Genomic DNA, 19,402 nt, shown 5'->3' on the forward strand with positions numbered 1-19,402 from the left:
GGTCAACTGGCAGCAGAAGTCTCTCTTATGTACCAGGACATAATCCTTGGGTTTCTGTCCCCTGCTTCTCAGATCTCCCCTGGGATGAGGCCTGTTCTGAGAATTCAGTGTGGATTTTTTAAACCACCAGAATATTTTTGAGAACAATCTGGCAAATCAATTAACGGGTGTTCTTGGAGTTAAGCTTTTTAATAAACATTTCCTCCCCCCTTTTTTAATAGACGATGTGGGAGGGGGGTCCCCTGTATTGCCTCCACCCTGGCTCCATTATGGGCAGAGAGCATGAGGGGATATCTCCTACCTCGGCTTGGAATGACCAGCTTACAGGGCAGGGCCAGTGGGATGACGGAGTGCTGATAGACGAGGGCAGAAAGGGAGCCTGTCGGGGAGAAAACCAGGCGGAATAACTAAGAGAGACTGAAACATGGACACAAGGAACCCTACCTCAACTCCACACCATCCCAGCATCTGCCGAATGTTTTCTGGCAGTGTTGGGGCTCAAACCTGGGACCTGAGCCACACCCCAGCCTCCAGCTTCTTTATCACCACCCTCCTTGTCCACCCCAGCAACAGAATTGTAAACCTGCCCCCTTTACACAGGGAGTTACAAGGGAACCTAACTACTTTCCTTGACAGCCATGTCCCCTAAGTCCTTCTAGTTACAGAACTCCAATCGGAACGTTGGAGTAGGAAAACTGACATCAAATCCCACCTCTGTCGCTTAACTAGAGAATGTAAGTGGCACTTACACATTCTTCACATGCAAGATGGGGAGAGTGACAGCTAACATGCAGGACTGCTATGACACCAGAACAACATGACATCTAGATAGTGACTTTCACATACTGGTGGCCAAGAAGGACAGCTGTTCTTACTGCTGTTATTTTTAATGTACTGACAGTCCATCTCAACTGAGAAGGACAAATACAGAAAGGGAACTGACAGAGAGGAGGAGCCACACCACACTATGTAACTAGAAAGTGCGGCCAGGTCTCAATAAAACTTTATTTATAAAAAACAGCAACCGTTCCTCCCTTCTGTCAAAGCCAGGCCCAGGAAGACTGGCAGCAGCAAGACGAAAGAACTTGGGTCAGACCACCCCCCACTGCCCCCAGGACTAGAACAGAGATCATAATGGCTAGCCAGGATGCTTACCAAAGTTTGGCTCATTGGGACAGCCCTTGAGCTTGACTCCTCTAGGGCCTGTCTCGATCAGAAAGTGCCTCACCAGCTCATGGGTCATGTCTCCTGAATTGAAGAAGAAACAAATTGGTCACTCATTGTTACAGCGCCCTCCTACCACCTCCGAACACTGTCCCATGGCTTCTGTATTGAGCAGAATGAGATGGGAGACAAGGATACTGAGACAAGGTGGCTAGAGTCCCGTGGGATGAGAATCACCATTCACTCCCCTCCATCCATCCAGGGACCACCTCACATACACCAAGTCCCAGAGGTCTGTTGTCACAAAAACCATCACTCAGTCTCCTAGAGCTTCTCAGGGACCAGCCCCAGTGAATAAGGACCCTGTTCAGTACCCAAGGGTCTGAAGAAAGCAAGAAGCTCCAACCCCAGCCCCAGTCTGGCATGGAAAAGACTCTACCTTTCTTGCCCTGCTGAGTAATGGTTGGAGGGGGTGAGGACACCTTCATGGCCAGTCCATAAGCCCCTCGGAAGGAGTGGCTGTCTCGGATGATGAAGGCCCCTGGCTCCTGATCCTTCAGGAGTGCAATGGCTGAAAGGAGAGGAGACAGAAGAGGAGAGCCATCAAGAAACCATTAGTACTGACTTAGCTTGAGTCCCATGGACCTGGAGAACTCTCTGGCCTCTTGAGATGACATTCTTTGATGTCATGACGTAAGGAAGCACTCCTGTAGGTCCTCCCGTACCACGCAAAGTGCATATCTCTGATGATGACCATGGACCACCCAATGTTGGCAGCCATGCTGTCTGCAGCCGCTATTCAGCCAAGCCACACAACAGGAAGCAGACAGTATGCGTATTGTGAGTGGGACTGGTATATAACTTCATTTACAAAAAAAAAATCCAAGAGTGGACCTGTAGGCCCTCCTTGCTGGTCCTTATCCCATAACCAGACATCCTGGGGTGAACTTCACCTTCAGACCTACATTCCAAACTTGGTTTTTTTATTTTTTTATTCTGAACCATCACCACCACCACCACCACCACCATCATCATCATCATCATCATCACCCATACCATAGTTTCAGATGCTCTTGGCTGGCCTATAACTTTGCCTCAGAAAACCAAGGCTTTGCTAGACCTCTCCAAGGCTCTGCTCCTGATAACCCCCTTCTACACAGGAAGTGTTTTTTTTTTCCTGTCTGACTTTGATCCCAGCCTCATCTCTCAGACCACCACCTACTGCAAAAAGGAATGAGTTCTTGCTCAAGGCAGACATGATGAGCAGGAGTTCATGATGTCTTCTGATGGAGCCCTAAGCTAACAATGCCATCCCCAACTCACCCTGCTCTCTGGAGATCTCAGGCTTGTACCAATACTTGGAAGTATCCTGGACAAACTTCACTTTAGCCCGTGTCTCCGGACTATTATCTAAGGGAGGAAACAAAGGAAGTTTTAAAATTGAACGGCATGCTCCCCAAAAGAAGTTGACACCCTAACACCCAGAACCTATAAATGTGGCCTTATTGAAAAGAGGGTCCTTGCTGATACAATCAGATTTAGACAAAGACATGCCAGACTTCGATGAACCCTAAAACAATATGATGAGTTCCTTTCAAGGTGGCAAAGAGACAGCAGCCACATGGAGACTGTACCAGGAGAAAGCAGGGACACCTGTAAGTCAAGAGACACAGGGCCATCATCAGAATCGTGAAGAGGGTCTGAAAACAGTACTCTATCAGAGTCCCTGCCAAATCTGGGTTGTGATCTCTGGCCTTTGCTATGACAGAATTTACTTCCATTATTCTAAGCCAACAAGTGTGTGTCACCCCAAAAATAAACCAGAAAACTGGATCCTCAAATATCACAGAACGTGGCGGGAGGTACCCAGCTGCCTTCTCCCAGTCTGCCTCCTGCTAGTCACAATCGTTACCTGACTTTTGGTTGGTTAAAGGACCTGGCAAGGCATCCATTGAGCTGGTGAAAAACCCTTCCCCACCCCATTCTCTGTGCCTAGAAGACACCTTCTCCACTTCCTTCCCACAAGTTGAGACCTCTCTAGTCCCTTCTCCTTGTGCTCCGTCTCCCAGCCTCGGTCAACCATCCATGAGCAAGGGCAAGAAGACCCATGCCTTTCTCCATGGCTCATCCTCTCTTGACCCCTCAATGAAAGTAGCATTCTACATAAGTAAGGTCACAAGTTACTCCTATCCTCCAACATATAGACCACTAGGGAATGGCAAGTACTCTAGTGGTCATCTATAGCGTTTCACACACAGCCAGATGATGTCTCTATCCGGGTATTTTATAGGCCATAGCCTCTTTATCAGAATATTACATTGTAGAGCTGTTTGAACAAGATTGAGTCCAACTATGGCATTCCCCGGGAACGTGTCATGCGCCTTCCTCCTCCCCTCAGTGCTGGGACTATAGATGAGAGTTACCATGCCTAGTTCCTTATCTTTGTGCTCTGAGCCTCCAAGCTCAACCTTAGGTCTTCACAAAATACTTAACAGGTCATTGTGAATTGCAACCACTGAACCACTTTGTGGACTGTAGAACTTAGTCTTGCTTTCCACCAACACTTTTCACCCTTTATCACAAAGCAGAAAAAAAGCAAAGGGGCCAGGGCCAGAAGAAGAAGAAAAGGGGAAAATCCACTTTCACAGTTCTACAGTTCTCTGTGAGACACTGAAGCAGGGGACATAGTGCTGAAGGTGCTACCAAGTTAGGGGAGAAGGAGCCTGCAGCTGCAGCTAAGGGCCTTGGTTCTCTCCATCTCCAGTGGCCTGAGGGGACTAAGCTCCCTTCCCAGGCTGCACAGCTAGAGAACGCATCTGCTGTAGGCGCCTGACCCTCCTCTGAAGCTCAGCCATGGTTGATCTAGGGAGCTGTCAGATGTGACTGCAATCCCGCGTGTCTTCCTGTGTTGACTCCAAAGGCTATTTTAAGTAGGCAAGATGGTGGGAAACAGGAAGTGTCCTAACTCCTAGAAACTTCACATCCTTCAAGGATCGGGGCTGGGAACCAGATGTCCCTGGTAGGCGGCAGGAAGCAGGGGAGTGCAGGGTCACTCTAAGTGTCCCTGGCAGCTTGGAAGGACCTGGGAAAGACACAGGACAGAGAGCCAGGGTGCCTCAGGTCCACCCCAGGCTGTTTATAATTTTCTGCATCTTCCTTGGACACAAGAAGCTCTGGGGTCTCTGCACCCTGAGTCTGGTTAAGAAAATGTGGATCATCTGAAGCTTGAACTGTGTTTGGAGAATAAACCGTCTCCATGGAAAGAAAGAGTAGGCTTGGGTGAAGAACTTATCCTGTGGGAAGCGGGTCTGCTCAGACTTGGCTCTGCTAAAAACACCTCACCTCTCGCGTTACTCCGTCCCACCCACCACCTGCCCACCGTTCACTCGTGTGGGGCTGGCAAACAGCATAGTGGTCCAGGACAGTGGAGTCTCCCAGTTGTGTCAAGTCGCACACGTGTGTGTGTGTGTGTGTGTGTGTGTGTGTGTGTGTGTGGTGTGTGCGCGCGCGTGCGCACCACCACCTGCACGTAGGAGTCAGAGGACAACCTTGGGTGTCACTCCTTGCCTGCCACCTTGTTTAAGGCAGGGTGTCTTGCTCACTCTTGCATATGCCAGGCTAGCCGGCCTGCAAACTTTTGGGGAATCTCCTGTCTCCACCTCCTATCCCAACACAGGAGTGCTAGGTTATAGACACTCCTGTGTTCAGTTTTCACACGGGTCCTAAGGATCCAAATTCAGGTCCCCATGTTGGTGCAGCAAGTGTTTTATCCACTGAGCCATCTCCTCTGCCCCAAGAGCACTCCTCTGGGGACAGTGTGGCCCTGGACTGGAAGTCAGCTCTGCCATCGGTTAACTGTGTAATGAGTGCCAGTCAAGCAACGGGAACTCTGTGAGCCTTAGAGTGCTGTATGAAGCAAAGTTAACAACACCTACTTCCACAGTGGGCCGGGGGCTTAAATGAATCCGTAGCTCAGGCTGCCACACGGCATGCGCTCAATAGGAGGCTCTGACAGGGACAGCCATCCAAACAACATACGCTTCTGCTTGTTATTCCATCCTCCTCACCTTGCACACCATCATCACAGCAACCCTATGCCAGCCATACTTTAAAGATACAATCCCTGCTACAGAACAAGGAACTCAGGCCTACGAGTCGATGACCCACCCACAGTCATCTGCCAAGGGATGGCTGGACAGATGTCCCGACTTTTGGGCGAGTAGAAATGTAAGAGAAGAGACGCACCTGGCATCGAGTACTTGGAAAAGTCTGGAAGCGTGTGAGAGAAGGAAACGGTGCTGCTCCCACTGGGGCTGGCCATGCCATTGGCGACAGGCGAGGAGGACACTTTCCCATTGATGGTAGCATAGTTGGGGAGACTGCCTGCCCGGTCTCCCACTGACATCCTCCGCTTCTCTGGTAAGGCTGGTGTGGGGCTCCCTTGCCGGAAGGCTGCTGAGTCTGGCGAGGGTGAGGTGGCAGGGCTGCTCAGGCCAGGGTAGTAGGCAGGAGAAACAGGGAATGACGGTGTGGAAGGAGCCTGGTAGCCTGAGGCACTGCTTTGCCGGGACAGTGTTGGTCTTCGGTCCTCAGGGGTAGAGTAGCCACCATAAGCTACATGCCGGTCCAAGCTGGGGCTTCCAGGAACCACAGATCCAGACCCACCCAGGTGCCGGCCCAAACTGGGGCTCCCAGGGCTAATGACTGCATTGCCATGGAGACTGGAGACCAGATTCCCTTGGTGGGCCCCAGGGTGTCGGCCCAGGCTTGGGCTCCCTGGAGTAGTGACCACACCGCTGTGGAGACCTGGAACTTGATGGCTTCCCACTGGGTGCCGGCCCAAGCTGGGACTTCCAGGAGCAACCGTTGCACTGGTTGGGTGGCCAGAAACCACGTTACCATGGAAACCTGGACCAGATGGACCCATCACCTGTCGGTGGCTCAAACTGGGACTACCAGGGGCAGCCATGGTGGGGTTGATGGCCCGCCGGCCAAAGCCGGGACTAGGTGGAGTGTTGGTGCCCACTGTCCTGTGTCGTGCCTGAGGGCTCCCAGGCACCATGTGGACGCTGGCCGCACTGAAATGTGGCTGGCCCTGGCTTTCTGGAGAAGAGCTGAATGGTTGAAGGGAGTAGTCAGGGCTGCTGTAGCTGCTGCCACCAACAGGGACAGGTGAGGAGCTCTGATAACTCAAGGCTGCAGGGCTCGGCTGCCCCAAGCTGCCTGAGCGAATGCTGGAGTCCAGCATGGGCTGGATGGGTGTCCGGGGACCCTGGTCACTGCTTCCCGCTGATGGGAAACTGCCCACGGAAGTGCTAGAGAGAGAGAGATGACAGGTAGAAAGGTCAGTGTATGATTCTTAATAAAGGGTGGACTTCGGCTGAGTGGCCAGCATCCTTCAAGCACTAAGAACAGTAAGAGCTCCACTCAGTGAAGAGGAAGTCGGGGCTTTTATTCATTACATAATGGAGCCGGCAGAAGAAGAAGAAATCGAGGGTCAGAGAGCTTAAGGAGTAAACTCAGGACCACAGGGGTCTAAAAGGCAAGCTTTCAACTCAGCTGCATCTGATTCCAAAACCCACACTTTCTTTACTGACCCGCCAATCATAGCAAAGCAGCCCTAGGGAAACTAAAGGCAGCTGTCCTAGCGTAAGCCCTCAGCACCACAGAAACTTAAGAGAGATGGTCACATCACTTGGCTCTATTCCCATCAGGGGCCAACTTGACTCAGTTTCAATGGGTGTTTTATCATTTCCTTGGAGTGCTAAAATTGGCCTTTCATTCCTAGGTGACTCCAGAAAGCAAAGAAAAAAGTCACATAGGGTAGTATCCTGAATCAGGCGACTTTGGATTATTCTGAAGTCTATCTTTAGCACACACACCCCTAATGGCACAAGCATGAAGGTCCTGTGTCAGTACAAGCTGTGGACCCAGGACTTGGTTCATGGATGTTATAGACTAGATCAAGGTTTCCCAGAGACCAGGGAAAGCAGCCACCGGAAGGAGGTGGCAAGTGTCTGATGCTTCGCAGCCCCGGGGAAAGAAATGTCATTACAGAGCTGGGGGTCAGGTAGAAGAGGCTGTGCTCTAGGACCAGCAAGAGGCAGGGGCAGGAAGGGATAAGGCAGAGCTACAGCAGGCTGCACCATGTTGCACAGAGGTGAAGGGTGGTAATGAGAGTGGGGGGATCCTATGGTGGAGTTCTAGAGTTTCTGGAACCCTGGAAGGAGCCAGCTGGGTACAGGGGCAGTATGAGGAAGAAACCAGGGCGAACGGGAGAACTGGACCCCTACCACCACTCCATTCCTGGTGCAGGTGGCCTCCACCTTGTGTGAGGGAAGGAAGGTGGACTGGGAGTGTAGGGCGTGTACCTAGATGAAGGGTTCATCTCGTGTCAGCCTGGGCAGGGCTCAGAGCGTGGCCAGTGTGGGTGTGAGCAGCAAACTGACCCCAGCGAAGGAAGGAAGCTGGAGTCTGAAGGCTCTGGGGGGTCCCAGCACCAAGGGCAGTGGGTTCCAGAAGAGAAAGGGGGCAGGCAGGGTCTCCCCTGTCATGGAGACTTGTATTTTATGCTGCTTTCGTCCTCCCCTGCCTGGCATTCTGCCTCTAGACCTTGCCCAAACCCATTTCAACCTCTCCATCATAACATGGCGTCTCGCTCTCAGCACTCATCCTCGAAGCTCCCAGGTGTACCCCAAGCAGGAACTCTTCTGAAGGTGCACCCAGCCCTGGGAATCCCAATCTCTCCCTGCCTGGCTCACTCAGATGGATACGAGTAGCACCTATCCATCAAGATGCGCCTCCCTGAGTAGTGCTCATGGGTTGGATGCTCTGAGCTGCCCTCCTGCCTACATCATGCACCCTAGTCCTCTGTCCCTCTGACCTATATCTTCACCCCAAGACATCCTGCCATCCTGCTGGGTTTCTGCTACATAGAGCCATCCTTTAACCCCGCCCCTCCCCAGCTTCCCTGACTAGAAGTAACTGCTCCTGCTTTGTACCCCAAGTACTCTGTTTCTGGTCCACGCTGTGCACAGGTAGCTCCTGTCTAAGCCTATCACTCAGGTCTGAGAGATGGAGAGAGAGAGAGAGTGAGAGCGAAAGTGAGCGAGAACGAGAGCGAGAGAGCCTCCAGACACAGACACCTGTGGGTTGAAGCCTGTTTCTGCTACTGCTCAGCTACCGTCCCCTTTGAGCCTCACCTGCCTCTTCTGAAAAATGGAACCAGCAAATCTTAATTCTTAAGACTGCAGCAGAAAGGTGACTGCCTGAAGCTTTGAGGAAGGCAGCCTGCTACTTGAGGTGGAGCTCCCACACATTAGAGGCTACCACTGGGAGATTAACCACAGGAAGGACTGCTCACTGGTCCCTTTCTCTCAGGTAGAATGAAGCTGGGTGCCTAGAAATACTCTCTCCCCAAGCCTCAAGAAAGTGCCTTCAAAGTGTAGCAGTCTCCATGAGATTGTGCCCATCCTCAGTCTAGGCAGATCCCAGAGACCTCGGGCCCAGATTCTCACCCTGTGCTCCCCATTCCTGGCTTACCTGTCAGCACTGAGGATGGGACTGCTTGTGGAAAGGGGGCTGGGGGAGACAAAGGAGCCTCCGGGAGTCCCGTTTCTCAGGGGTGTCTCGTGGCCATAGGCATGAGTGGCTGGTGCACTGAAGCTCTTAGGCTCCACGTCCTGAGCTCGAGGGCCTGCCACTGCTGTCCTTGCAACAGACTCCACATAGCTCCGGGGCTCTAGAAGGAAAGAGACAACAAATAAACACAGGTGTGGTAGGAATCCACCCACCCTACCAGAAAATACAGCACACACACACACACACACACACACACACACACACACACACACACCCGGCCAGCACACACACATACCCCAGGCCAGCAGGAAAAAGAGTCAGCATGGAAACCCTCCACAGGATACTGGGGTGCTTTACTGAGGCTCCTGTTTGCCCTTACTCCCCAGCCTGAGGCGAGCTTTAGGGAGCACTGGCTTCCAGGTGCCTCTGCTTCTCTAGGCTCTGCCTCTGCAAAGGGCCACCAGCTCTTCCCCCTAAGAACTCAGATGCCTGTCCAAGACTGGCCTCCTCTTTGCAGCCTCATTTCTGCCCAGCCCCATCATGGTCCCCAGATGCTTAGTCTCCTAGAGCAGCCCCAAAGTCATCACCTCCGTCCATATCTGGGGATAGCACCCAGCTTGCTAGTCAAGCAATACCCAGTGCCAGCCAGCTACTGCACGCTCACCAACGCCTTCCTACCAAGACGCCCCATCCATGTCTGCACAACACACTCAACGTTCCAAGGAAGACTGATTTGGAGAGCCCTGTGACTGCATAGAACCAGACAATTCTGTGTCCACTGTGGTACAACCAACATGCCAGGTCCTCTACAGAAGGGTTTCATACACAGTATCCCCCACCTAGTGTTCAGAGTAACATTAGTGACAGAAAGGCCATTTGACAGATGATGAGACTGAGGCCTATCGGAACCAGGTTCCCATGGCCTCAGTGGCCAGCCCTGAAACCGGCCCTATACAAACTAGAACAAGAATCAGTGTTCTGGGCTTCTCCAGGGACATTATCATATAGAGGAGGTGGATGTCATTGCTACCACCTAGGATCCCTCCACTATCTTTGTTGCCCCAGAGAGACAAGATCTAAGCACAAATGCCTAGTTGCCACAACCATAAAATTCACCACAGCCAGCCTGGGAAATGCTGCTGACCTGAGAGAGCCAGGCCCTGCAGCCCTTGAGGGTCAGGACTACAGTGACCTAAGAGAGCCCCTCCCCAAGTTCCTCAAGACAGACGGATGAAGGAAAGTTAAGACAAATACATCAATAGCTTGCTCTCCCCGGACTAGAGGAAAACCTGGCTTGGGAAGGAGGGAGTTACCTGGTTGTCCAGACCACACTCCATAAGAGGCTCCCCACCATCCACACCCAACCCCTGGTGTTGAAGGTGCTGGGCACGCTGAGCTGGAAGCCGGCTGGTGGGGAGAGCCAGCAGAGCACTCCTTAGCAGCTCAGGTTACCACCACTCACTTCACGGGTGTCACAGGCCAACCTGACAGAGGTTTGAACTTTGGCCTCCCCAGACCCTGGCACTGTGGAGGAGGAAATGCTCTGAGGTCCTGTGACACAGCACTGGCCAGGTTCTCTGTAAATAGCTTAGGTGGGAAGGTCAGAAGGTCTCTGTCGCAATCACTCAAGCCAGTCGTCATGCATGATGGTGTCTGCGAACAACAGCCTTGGCTGTTTACGACAGGATGTTCTTTAGGAAACTAGGTATCAGGTGAATTTGTCAGTGGTCAGAGTGCTGACTCTGACCTCAGCCCAGAGAAGCCGAGTAATTTGCTTAGGACACAGAGTCAGCCTATGGCTGTGGCTAGCACCATGTCTCCAACCTCACAATATAGGTTCTGGCTCATCCAAGGGGACCCACAGTCTCATGGGGACACTAGCACATGAGCCAGAGAAATGCCAGATCGATGTGGTCACCCATAGTGACAAAAACAGCCAAGAGTCGTGTGAGGTCAGTAAGATTTGGAGAACATAAGTACCCAGCCAGTATGAGGCAGAGGTGGCATAGGTACCCAGCAGATAGCCTTCCAGCCAGCTGTTACTCACAGGTCATAAGGCCATCCAAACTTGGGAAGCCAGTGGCCTGTCCCTCACCATCCCTGCCACTCAGCACAGCTCCACTGGCTTCCCCATGACACACAGCAATCCTCTCACCCAGAGAGCCCTGTAACCCACAGCTATCACTTGCCTGTCAAGGGCTCCTAGCACCAACCACAGTGCCTGCACAGAGGCCTCTGAGTATACCTAACCTACGAATTCAGAGCCACATGAGCCTCCCTTCCAGCCCCATCCAGATATCACTTTGCCTAAGAAGTCACACCCAATACATGCTCTCTGCTGTCTTTACTCCTTAAAACACAGGTTGAAACCTACACTGGTGCTCTGACCATCTTTCCTGCATTCTCCCACTCCACCCTTATCTGCATCCAGTGGCCATATTTTACCTGCTTCCCCGCAGGTCTCTTACTCAGGACTCCAGATGGCTTTGGCCTTTGGCTGGAGTGGTTAGGTCTTCCCTGGCAGGGAAGGGAGGGAGACAGGGAGACAGGGAGGGAGAAGATGAGGTGGCATAGGTACCCAGCCCATCCTCTATTTATCCCCAGCTGTACTGGCTCCTTCTGGGTGGGCAGGGACAGCTCCCGCCCTGCTAGGGAGCCCACAGGACTCTATGCCTGCACCTTTCAATCACCTACTAGAATGAACCATGGGCTTCTGCCAAGACCTCAACCCACATATTAGGTAAGCACCATGCTCTATGCTAAATTCTCTTTTTAAAAAGCCCATATTCTGCCAACTAGAAGCTAGGAGAAAACCCCCAGTCGGAACAGAGTCACGCCCAATCAACCTAGGTAGTGACTCTGCCCCAGCAGTGCCTATTGGGCTCCATTTCCCTGTCAATGTGGAATAAAAACACTCACCTGCCTGGGATGGAGGCACGTGAGAAGGGACATGTCCTTTCAGTTCTTGGGAATTTTAGTTGGTTCCACATTGGTCTTTGACCTCAACCTCCCTCTGCCCTTGCACATTCCTTGCCTGGGGTGGGGTGGGGGATGGTGGTCAGGACTCCTCCCCATCCAGTCTCCTAGGGAGCAGCTGACCCATAGGCCACCAAGCAGGGGCGGGCAGGAAAAGCGGAGCCAGGGAGGGCACTTCATGGAGAATATTCCAAGAACCCAAACCTATTCCAAGTGGTTGTTGGCGGCTGGGAGCAATGGAATACAAGGGTGACTTACTCTGCAGTCAGGGACTATGCTCTTCACCTATATTCCTAAGTCTATCACCTCTCTCACTAGAAAAAAAAGCCTTGGGCTGAAGGAAAGAGGCCAGTACTGCCAACCCTGATAAAATGAAGACATATGGGGTGGAGAGAAGGCCTCTGTAGTATAACACTTGCCTAGCATGTGTGATCCAGCTCACAAAACATACATACATACATACATACATACATACATATATACATACATACAGTATTAAAGACATGGTGGTAGGGTGGGAGAGATGGCTCAGTGGTTAAGAACACTGTTCTTCTAGAGGTCCTGAGTTCAAATTCCAGCAAACACATGGTAGCCCACAACCATCTGTAATGAGATCTGATGCCCTCTTCTGCTGTGTCTGAAGACAGCTACAGTGTACTTATATATAATAAATAAATAAATCTTTTTTAAAAAGACATGGTGGTGGAGAAGGGAGTGAAGAGACCCTGTGAGCCCCAAATCTAGAGCTAGCATTAGTATGGGACACATGTAGCCCCCTCTCAACCCCCAAGCGCTTCTGCCTCAGGATAAGATTTCTGCCTGCCCTGGGACCTCACTCATTCTTAGATCCTCGGTCCCTAATGCTTCCAAAACCAGATCAGAGTCCCCAGAAACAATGTTTTCCTTTATGCCAAATCTGTCCTCGTGGAACCACTGGGACAAATAGAGACACTGAAAGCCTTCCCAAATCCACCATGGCAAGCTGTCTTTCCCTCCTCCCCACTCAGTTGTTCAGGTACCCCTTGCACTATGTGTGCCCACTGGAAGGGGAAGCCCCCCATATGCCAAAATGATACAGATTCTCAGCCCTGCCCCCATCCCTACTGGCCTGGCAAGTCATCAAATCCCCTTTGTTAATAAAATGGAGTCTATACTGCCTTCCTCTCAGCTCTGTTATGAATAGTAAAAAAATAATGTGACATTGTCCCCTCAAGGCTTGTTTAACCTGACTCTAGACCACATGTACAAACACCATGCACAGGTTCTGTGCCGTCGTTTTATTGTTTTTTTGTTTTGTTTTTTAGTTTCTAGGGGAAAACAAACAATCTGAGGACTAGGGAGATGGCTTAGTGGGTGAAGAGCTTACTGCTCAAGGATGAGGACCTGAATTTGAACCCACTGGGAGCAGGGACAAGTGTCTGCAATCCCAGCACCAGGAAAGAAGGGAGTTGGAAACAGGGATTCCTGGAGTCGGTAATCAGCCAGCATAGCCAAAATGACAAGATCCAGGTTCAGCAAGAGACCTTGTCACAGAAAACAAAGTGGGGTGTGACAGAGGAAGACATCCCTCATTAACCTTAGGCTTTTACACACGCACGCATGCACGCACGCACGCACAGACACATGTTATGACATCTGAGCCTAGAGCCCACGTATGCCATTTCTGTCTTCTTCACTCTCTGCCCAGGATTTACCAAGATAATGTCATCCCACATGCATGTCCACCCAACATGTTACTTCTTGAGTCTAAGGTCTCAGAAAGCTGTGTTCCACCCTTTCAAAATGTCCCGCACATAATTCTGATTCACTCATGAAAATGGTCGTGAGATAAAGAAACACAGCTTATCTCCCCAGAGCTGGCTCGCTGCCTGCTACATAGCAGCCACACAGAGCAGTGATTGACTCGGTGCCTCAACGAAAAGAATGCACGAATATATTTAGCCCAGTGGCTTGAACAGAGGGCAAACATCCCTCAAATTCTTCCTTCCCCAGCTGAAGAATTCTGCCACTGATCATTTTTCCTCACAAGCCTCTTTTTCTGAATTTCCCATCAAAGTATCAGCAGGGACATCAAGCACAGCCTCCAAGGGTCAACAAAGAATGTGGCCTGGGCTGACCCAGGAGGTGGCGCCTGAGTTATGAAATGTGGAACTGGTAGCCTGCCTTTAATCCATGTCCTCACCACCTACTCCCAAGCTGGAAGCCCAGGCCACCGAGCCTGGAAACAGGGGTGAACTTAGGCAGAGCCCTTTGACTAGGAAACAGGAGCCCGGCAGGACAGTCTGTCCCTGCTGCTTCTCGGCTGTGATCTTGGATCCACATCCCTGAAAGTGCAGGCGTGGCTGGGTGGATCTCAAGAAACCTTTGCTTCAGAATTCCCCTGCTCTGATACACAGGCAGCTGGAGGGTAGGGAACCCACAAGCTGAAAGTCATTTGTGAAGCACACTTAGAGGAGGCTTCCCTTCGGCTCTGTCAATATTCACTCTTCTAAAGCAGAGCAGAGCGGCCAGGGCCTGTGTGCCTACACGGTGACTTTTTCCCTGGAGTCTGACAGCCCACTCCAGTACTGAGTCAGCCACCCTCACTCAGGCCCTGAGCCTCCCTGTGCTGTCAAGCATGGAGGCTATGAGAAGCAGTCTAGACAAAGCTCATCCATCCCCTGCATGCAAGTAGCCTTGACCCCAGCATCCCGGATCTGCAGCTGGGTCTGCATTACTCTGCCGCTTCTACACAGGCTGATTAGAAACCAGCAAATGGGGCTGGAGAGATGGCTCGACAGTTTAGAGTACATACTGCTCTTGTGGAGGACCTGGGTTCAACTCCCATCACACACAGTAGCTCCAGTTCCAGAGAATTCCACACCCTCCTCTAACCTCCACAGCCACCAGGCACACAAGTGCATGCACAGTGGCAAAATATTCATAAGCATAAAATAAATTAAATCTGAAACCTGATATAATTAATTAAAAAACATAGAGAAATAAGCGAAGCTTCTCGGGAAGCCACGGGCATCACACCGAGAACAAAAAGTTCACGGAACCATCCATACCCACGCTGGGGTGGGAATCACGGCATCCAGCGCAGACGAAAGCGAGCCTAAGAAAAACAAACTAAGCCCCTGTAGCACAGTGGTTCTCAACCTGTGGGTCATGACCGCTTTGTGGGAGGTAAATGACCTTTTCACAGGGGTCACATACCAGATATCCCACATATCAGCTATTTCCATCACAATCCATAACAGCAGCAAAATTACATGTATGAAGTAGCAACGAAAATAAATATTTGGTTGGGGGTCAGCACTACATGAGGAACTGTATTGAAGGGCCTGCAGCATCACAACGGTTCAGAACCACTGCCCTGTAGAAATGGCCACCCAGGGCCAAGGCCCACAGTGGGAACACCTAACAGTGCTGGACGGGGGCCTTGGTACTCACCTGTCTACCGCTTCCTGTGGAGGTGAGGACACACATGCCCAGAGACACATCAGAGCCATCCAGACCAGTGTCCCCTTATTCCATGACCACCATGAGTCTTTATTGACCATCTGCCTTCCTGAGCTAACCTTCTTCTGCCGGATCACAGCCTTTCTTGTTAAGGAGCACCACCATGCTTCCTTCGAACCAGGGCTGGGCTGGCCCTACAGCTGAGATCAACTGTGAACTCCTTTTAAAGTATTTCTCATCGGTCGGAATGGATCAGTGGATAAAGGGCGTGTGCATAAAGGCTGGCCACCAACCCTGACAACCTGAGTTCCTAAATGTGATCACACACACAGACATGGTAGAATGAGAAAAATTGATTCCCCTGATCTCCATACATATATCATGGCATGTGTATGCCATGTATGCGTGTGCAGCACCCACAAACAAATACACACACACACACATATAGATTAATTTTTTATAAATAAAGTTGTTGAGGGGGGGGGCAATAGTTTCTCAGGATTACACATGGGTGTCCTGAGGCATGTTTTGTGGGACTGAGCCCTTAACCAGCCTGCAGTGACCACAGGTGCCCAGGTTTCAGAAAGGTATGTTTCCTGACACTGTGCTGACAGGAAATAAGTCATAGCTCTAGGACTGTAACTTTAAACCAGGGATACTATCTCACTACGGTCTGAACCCAAGAGTCCCTCACGGGCTCATGTTTTGAACATTCAGTCCCCAGATGATGACATCAGGTTGGGGGACTGTGGAACCATTCGTAGGTGGGAAAGTTTCAGAAGGCGGCCTTTGAAGGAAATGCCCACCCTTGATTGCTGCTTCTTTCTCTGCTTCCTGGGCTTCAGTGATGTTACAGCTTTTATCACGCACTCACTGCCATCAATAAGCTGACCCATCACTCTATTCCCATCACAGGAGACTGAAATATCTCCCCAACCATGAACCCGAATAAACCATTGCTCCAAGTGCTATCTGTCAGCTCACTGTCACAGAGATACAAAAGTAGCCAGCTCATACAGAAAGCACACTGGTTCTATTGAGGGCACTGTTGCCAGGCGAATGCCACCAACACCCAGGAAGAGAAAGACAGCTATACACCGTCAGTGCACAGGATGGCCTCTAGAAGGACCTGCACAGGCTTAAATGCCCGAGTGGCCCATTGAGAGACATTCTGCTCCCTCTACTCCTCCCAGTCCTTCTGTGTACACTGCACACCACCCAGGTAGTGCATGTGCCCCTGGGAAAGGAAGTGGCACATGGGGTATTTCTGTCAACAAGGTGGCACCATGCCAGCACCTGGATACTAGCTGTGTCTGAACTGGTGCCCAGTGGCAACCAATTTTCCAGGCAGCATTCAGGCAGTGCCCAGAGTGGCATCTCATTGTCAGAGGGTGGGGACAGGAAGGCTCTATGCCTAGTCACTTGAGAGCAGGTGAGAAAAGAGATCTATCCCAAGCCAGCTTTGCCAAGCTCCATGTGAGAAGCCATCCACAGACCTAAAGAGTGGAAGCCGCACTTACCTTCTGGAGGCTTAGCTACCTCCTCTCCCTCATCTTCCTCTGAGGGAGGAGAAGAGAGACAGGAGGAGGAGAGGCAGGAAGGAAGGGCAGACGATAGAGATGAGAGGAAGAGCCAGGACAAGAAAGAGAGAGAGAAAGAAGTTATCAGGATTATTTCTAGAGAAAGAATTGGCTGAGGAAAGGGAGGTCGGAAGCTGAGATCTACTCCATACAGAACCTCACTCGGGAGCCTGGTCCCTCCCAGGTCTGCAGCCAGACCTTGTGTGGATCAAGCATCAGGTAGCAGCATGCTGGCTAGTGAGAGGAAGCCTCTGACCCTTCATCCCTGTGATGGCTGGGTGTGTCTGCCCACGGTCATAGGTGGAGCGTGTGAAGGCTGTGCCTAGGCCAGTGCCTGCGTTGTTCACAAATGCATATTACTGCCCTCTTACCTGGCTGGATCAGTCTTCTGGCAACTAAAGAAAAAAGCAAAAGTTGACCCCAAGAGCCCCAGCCTAGCTTTAAAACTAGAGACACTGTCTAGTTCAGCAGACTCCAAAATGCCATTGGAAGTCCCTGGGCCCTTGTTTCCCTCCCCACAGAAAGAAACTAGGGGATGAACAGGAAATATAGGGATGAGTCCAGTAACCATTCATTGCAGACAGTGACCTTCCCCTCCCGTCATGGTCATCCACCTCAGAACCAAAACAGGTGGCTTTGGAGTGGTTGGGGGAGCAGCATGGAAAGTCCCTGGAGCTCAGCTCCTATTCTCAGGGTCAAAGGCTGCTGACACTGGGCATGTGAACACAGGGATGAATGGAGTCTGCTTGGGTGCAGTAGGCACTTTTACCGACAGAGGAAACCGGGCTGATGGTAAGACAATTGGGGTTGGGGGTAGGGAAGACATCACGGGTGCTAGGAGTGACTCATTTCTCAAGCAAAGTTTTGTGAGCAATCAAGAAAAAAAATGTCTATGCTCCAGCCTCTGATGTCATGCAAATGCTCAGCATAGGAGCCTCTGGGCTAGAGCAAGGGTGAGAGGCTATCACCAAAGAGCAGACATATCTCTATACACCTATGTGTACACACACACACAAGTGCTGGGACACGGGCCAGGGCATCAGGCTTCGAGCAGGGCTGACCAACTCCAACAACACTGGAAGCAGGTCTCAAAACCCTAAGGCCCAGAAGATAGCAGTAGGAAGGAAGAGCACCCCAATGCCTGCAGAACACCACCACCAAGGCGTCCCAGCCTCCCTGGCCATTTCCCTCCCTCCCTTCCAGACACTTACCACCCGTGGGGTGCAGCAAGATGTCCGCTGGGTTGTGGGGTTTCAGGCCCAGAGCAGACAGGGGTGTCTTAGCCAGACCTGGAGGAGAACGTGCTGTGTGGAAAGAAGGGGGTGGGGGATGCAGCAAGTGAGGTCACATCATGGTAAGGGTGTGTAGTGGTGAGGTCTGAGCAAGGAGGAATCAGCCCCGGAGGCCCTGCCCTTTCTCTCCCGCTGAACCTGCTGAACCGCCTCTCCTGACCTTCCCTGCTTCCACATTTCAGCTTGAAAGGGAGAGAGTTCAGAAGTAACACCCTGTCCTGACCCTCCCCCACCACTGAGAGACCTCTAAGGCTCCTCCCTACAGCTACAGTCAGTACCTTTACCTCACAGAGATGTAATAAGCACAGTAGGCTTCTTCCCGTGCCTTTGCCTTTCTCTAAGACTAGTACCTTGCCACGTTCTCTTTCCCCAGGGTTCTTTACACACTCGAGTGTGCACACACACACACACACACACACACACACACACACACGCATGTGCATGCATACATACGGTCTACCTAAACCATGCACACAAATGGAAGACAAGCCAACAACAGTCTCCACAGGACACATCTTGAAAACTGGAGCTGAGCATCGCAGGCAGGGACCTCACCATCCCTGAGACTCAGCAGCCATAGGCCACTGTGGTTCGTACAAAACTGCGAGAGAGGCCTTGTCAGAGCGAGGCTTGAGTCTCTGGGAGGAGAAGCCAGCACTCCTCTGTCAAGAGCACAGCTTCCTGGGTGAAATGAGGCTTCTCCTGAACAGCCCATCTGGGTTACAAGTGTCACATATCACACAAGGTCAGAAAGGGCTGCCCAGCTTTTTCCCCAGCAGCCAAAAATTTGGAGCCAAGCAACGAGGGTGGTATCGTGCCCAGTCACGAGATAATTCAGTGGCAGCTGCCGTGTATCCTAGCACATCTCAGAGAAGTAAAGAAATAAGGCCCAGGGCTCAGGTCAGGGATCTTGACAGCCCCTAAGGACATGCCCTACTGTCCCAGGCTTTCAACAGATGAGCAGTAAGTAGCCTGTGTATGCCCAGGACCCAAACTTAGCTCCACGGTTGTTATTTTAAGGAAAAAACAAAAACAAAAAACAGCAACAACAAGGTAGTATCCTTCGGTGTGAGCAGCAGGCGTAGCTTATCTGTATGTGTACAGGTGAGTATACACACACACACACACACACACACACACACACACATGTCCAAACAGGGGACATCACATGTTCACATGTACAGACGAGACCTGCTTCTATACACCTCTTCTCTATCCCTAGGCACCACAACATACAAATGTGTGCAACACACACTTCACAAATGCATGCAACACACACTTCCATGGCTGGTCTTCTAGGCAAGGTCTTCCCTTGCTCCCTCCACACCATCTCCCTGTACTGTACTCTGCCATGGTTTGCGCATG

The 19,402-nt window shown here is 51.3% G+C and overlaps 1 protein-coding gene across 22 annotated transcripts in view; it reads right to left on the reverse strand.

The window, feature by feature from the left end:
• Window positions 1-19,402, reverse strand: part of Tns1 (tensin 1) — a 210,940-nt gene that overhangs the window by 9,193 nt on the left and 182,345 nt on the right. For 10 of the 22 annotated variants that reach the window (NM_001191810.2, XM_039083330.2, XM_039083335.2 and 7 more), the window contains 9 exon segments: window positions 302-379; window positions 1,156-1,248; window positions 1,604-1,735; window positions 2,488-2,574; window positions 5,410-6,479; window positions 8,707-8,905; window positions 16,686-16,724; window positions 17,117-17,140; window positions 17,957-18,049. In NM_001191810.2, coding sequence (NP_001178739.1) covers window positions 302-379; window positions 1,156-1,248; window positions 1,604-1,735; window positions 2,488-2,574; window positions 5,410-6,479; window positions 8,707-8,905; window positions 16,686-16,724; window positions 17,117-17,140; window positions 17,957-18,049 — 1,815 coding nt within the window. 22 annotated transcript variants of the gene reach the window in all.

This window comes from Rattus norvegicus, chromosome 9, assembly GCF_036323735.1.
Source record: "Rattus norvegicus strain BN/NHsdMcwi chromosome 9, GRCr8, whole genome shotgun sequence".
In the NCBI taxonomy this organism is placed as follows: domain Eukaryota; kingdom Metazoa; phylum Chordata; class Mammalia; order Rodentia; family Muridae; genus Rattus; species Rattus norvegicus.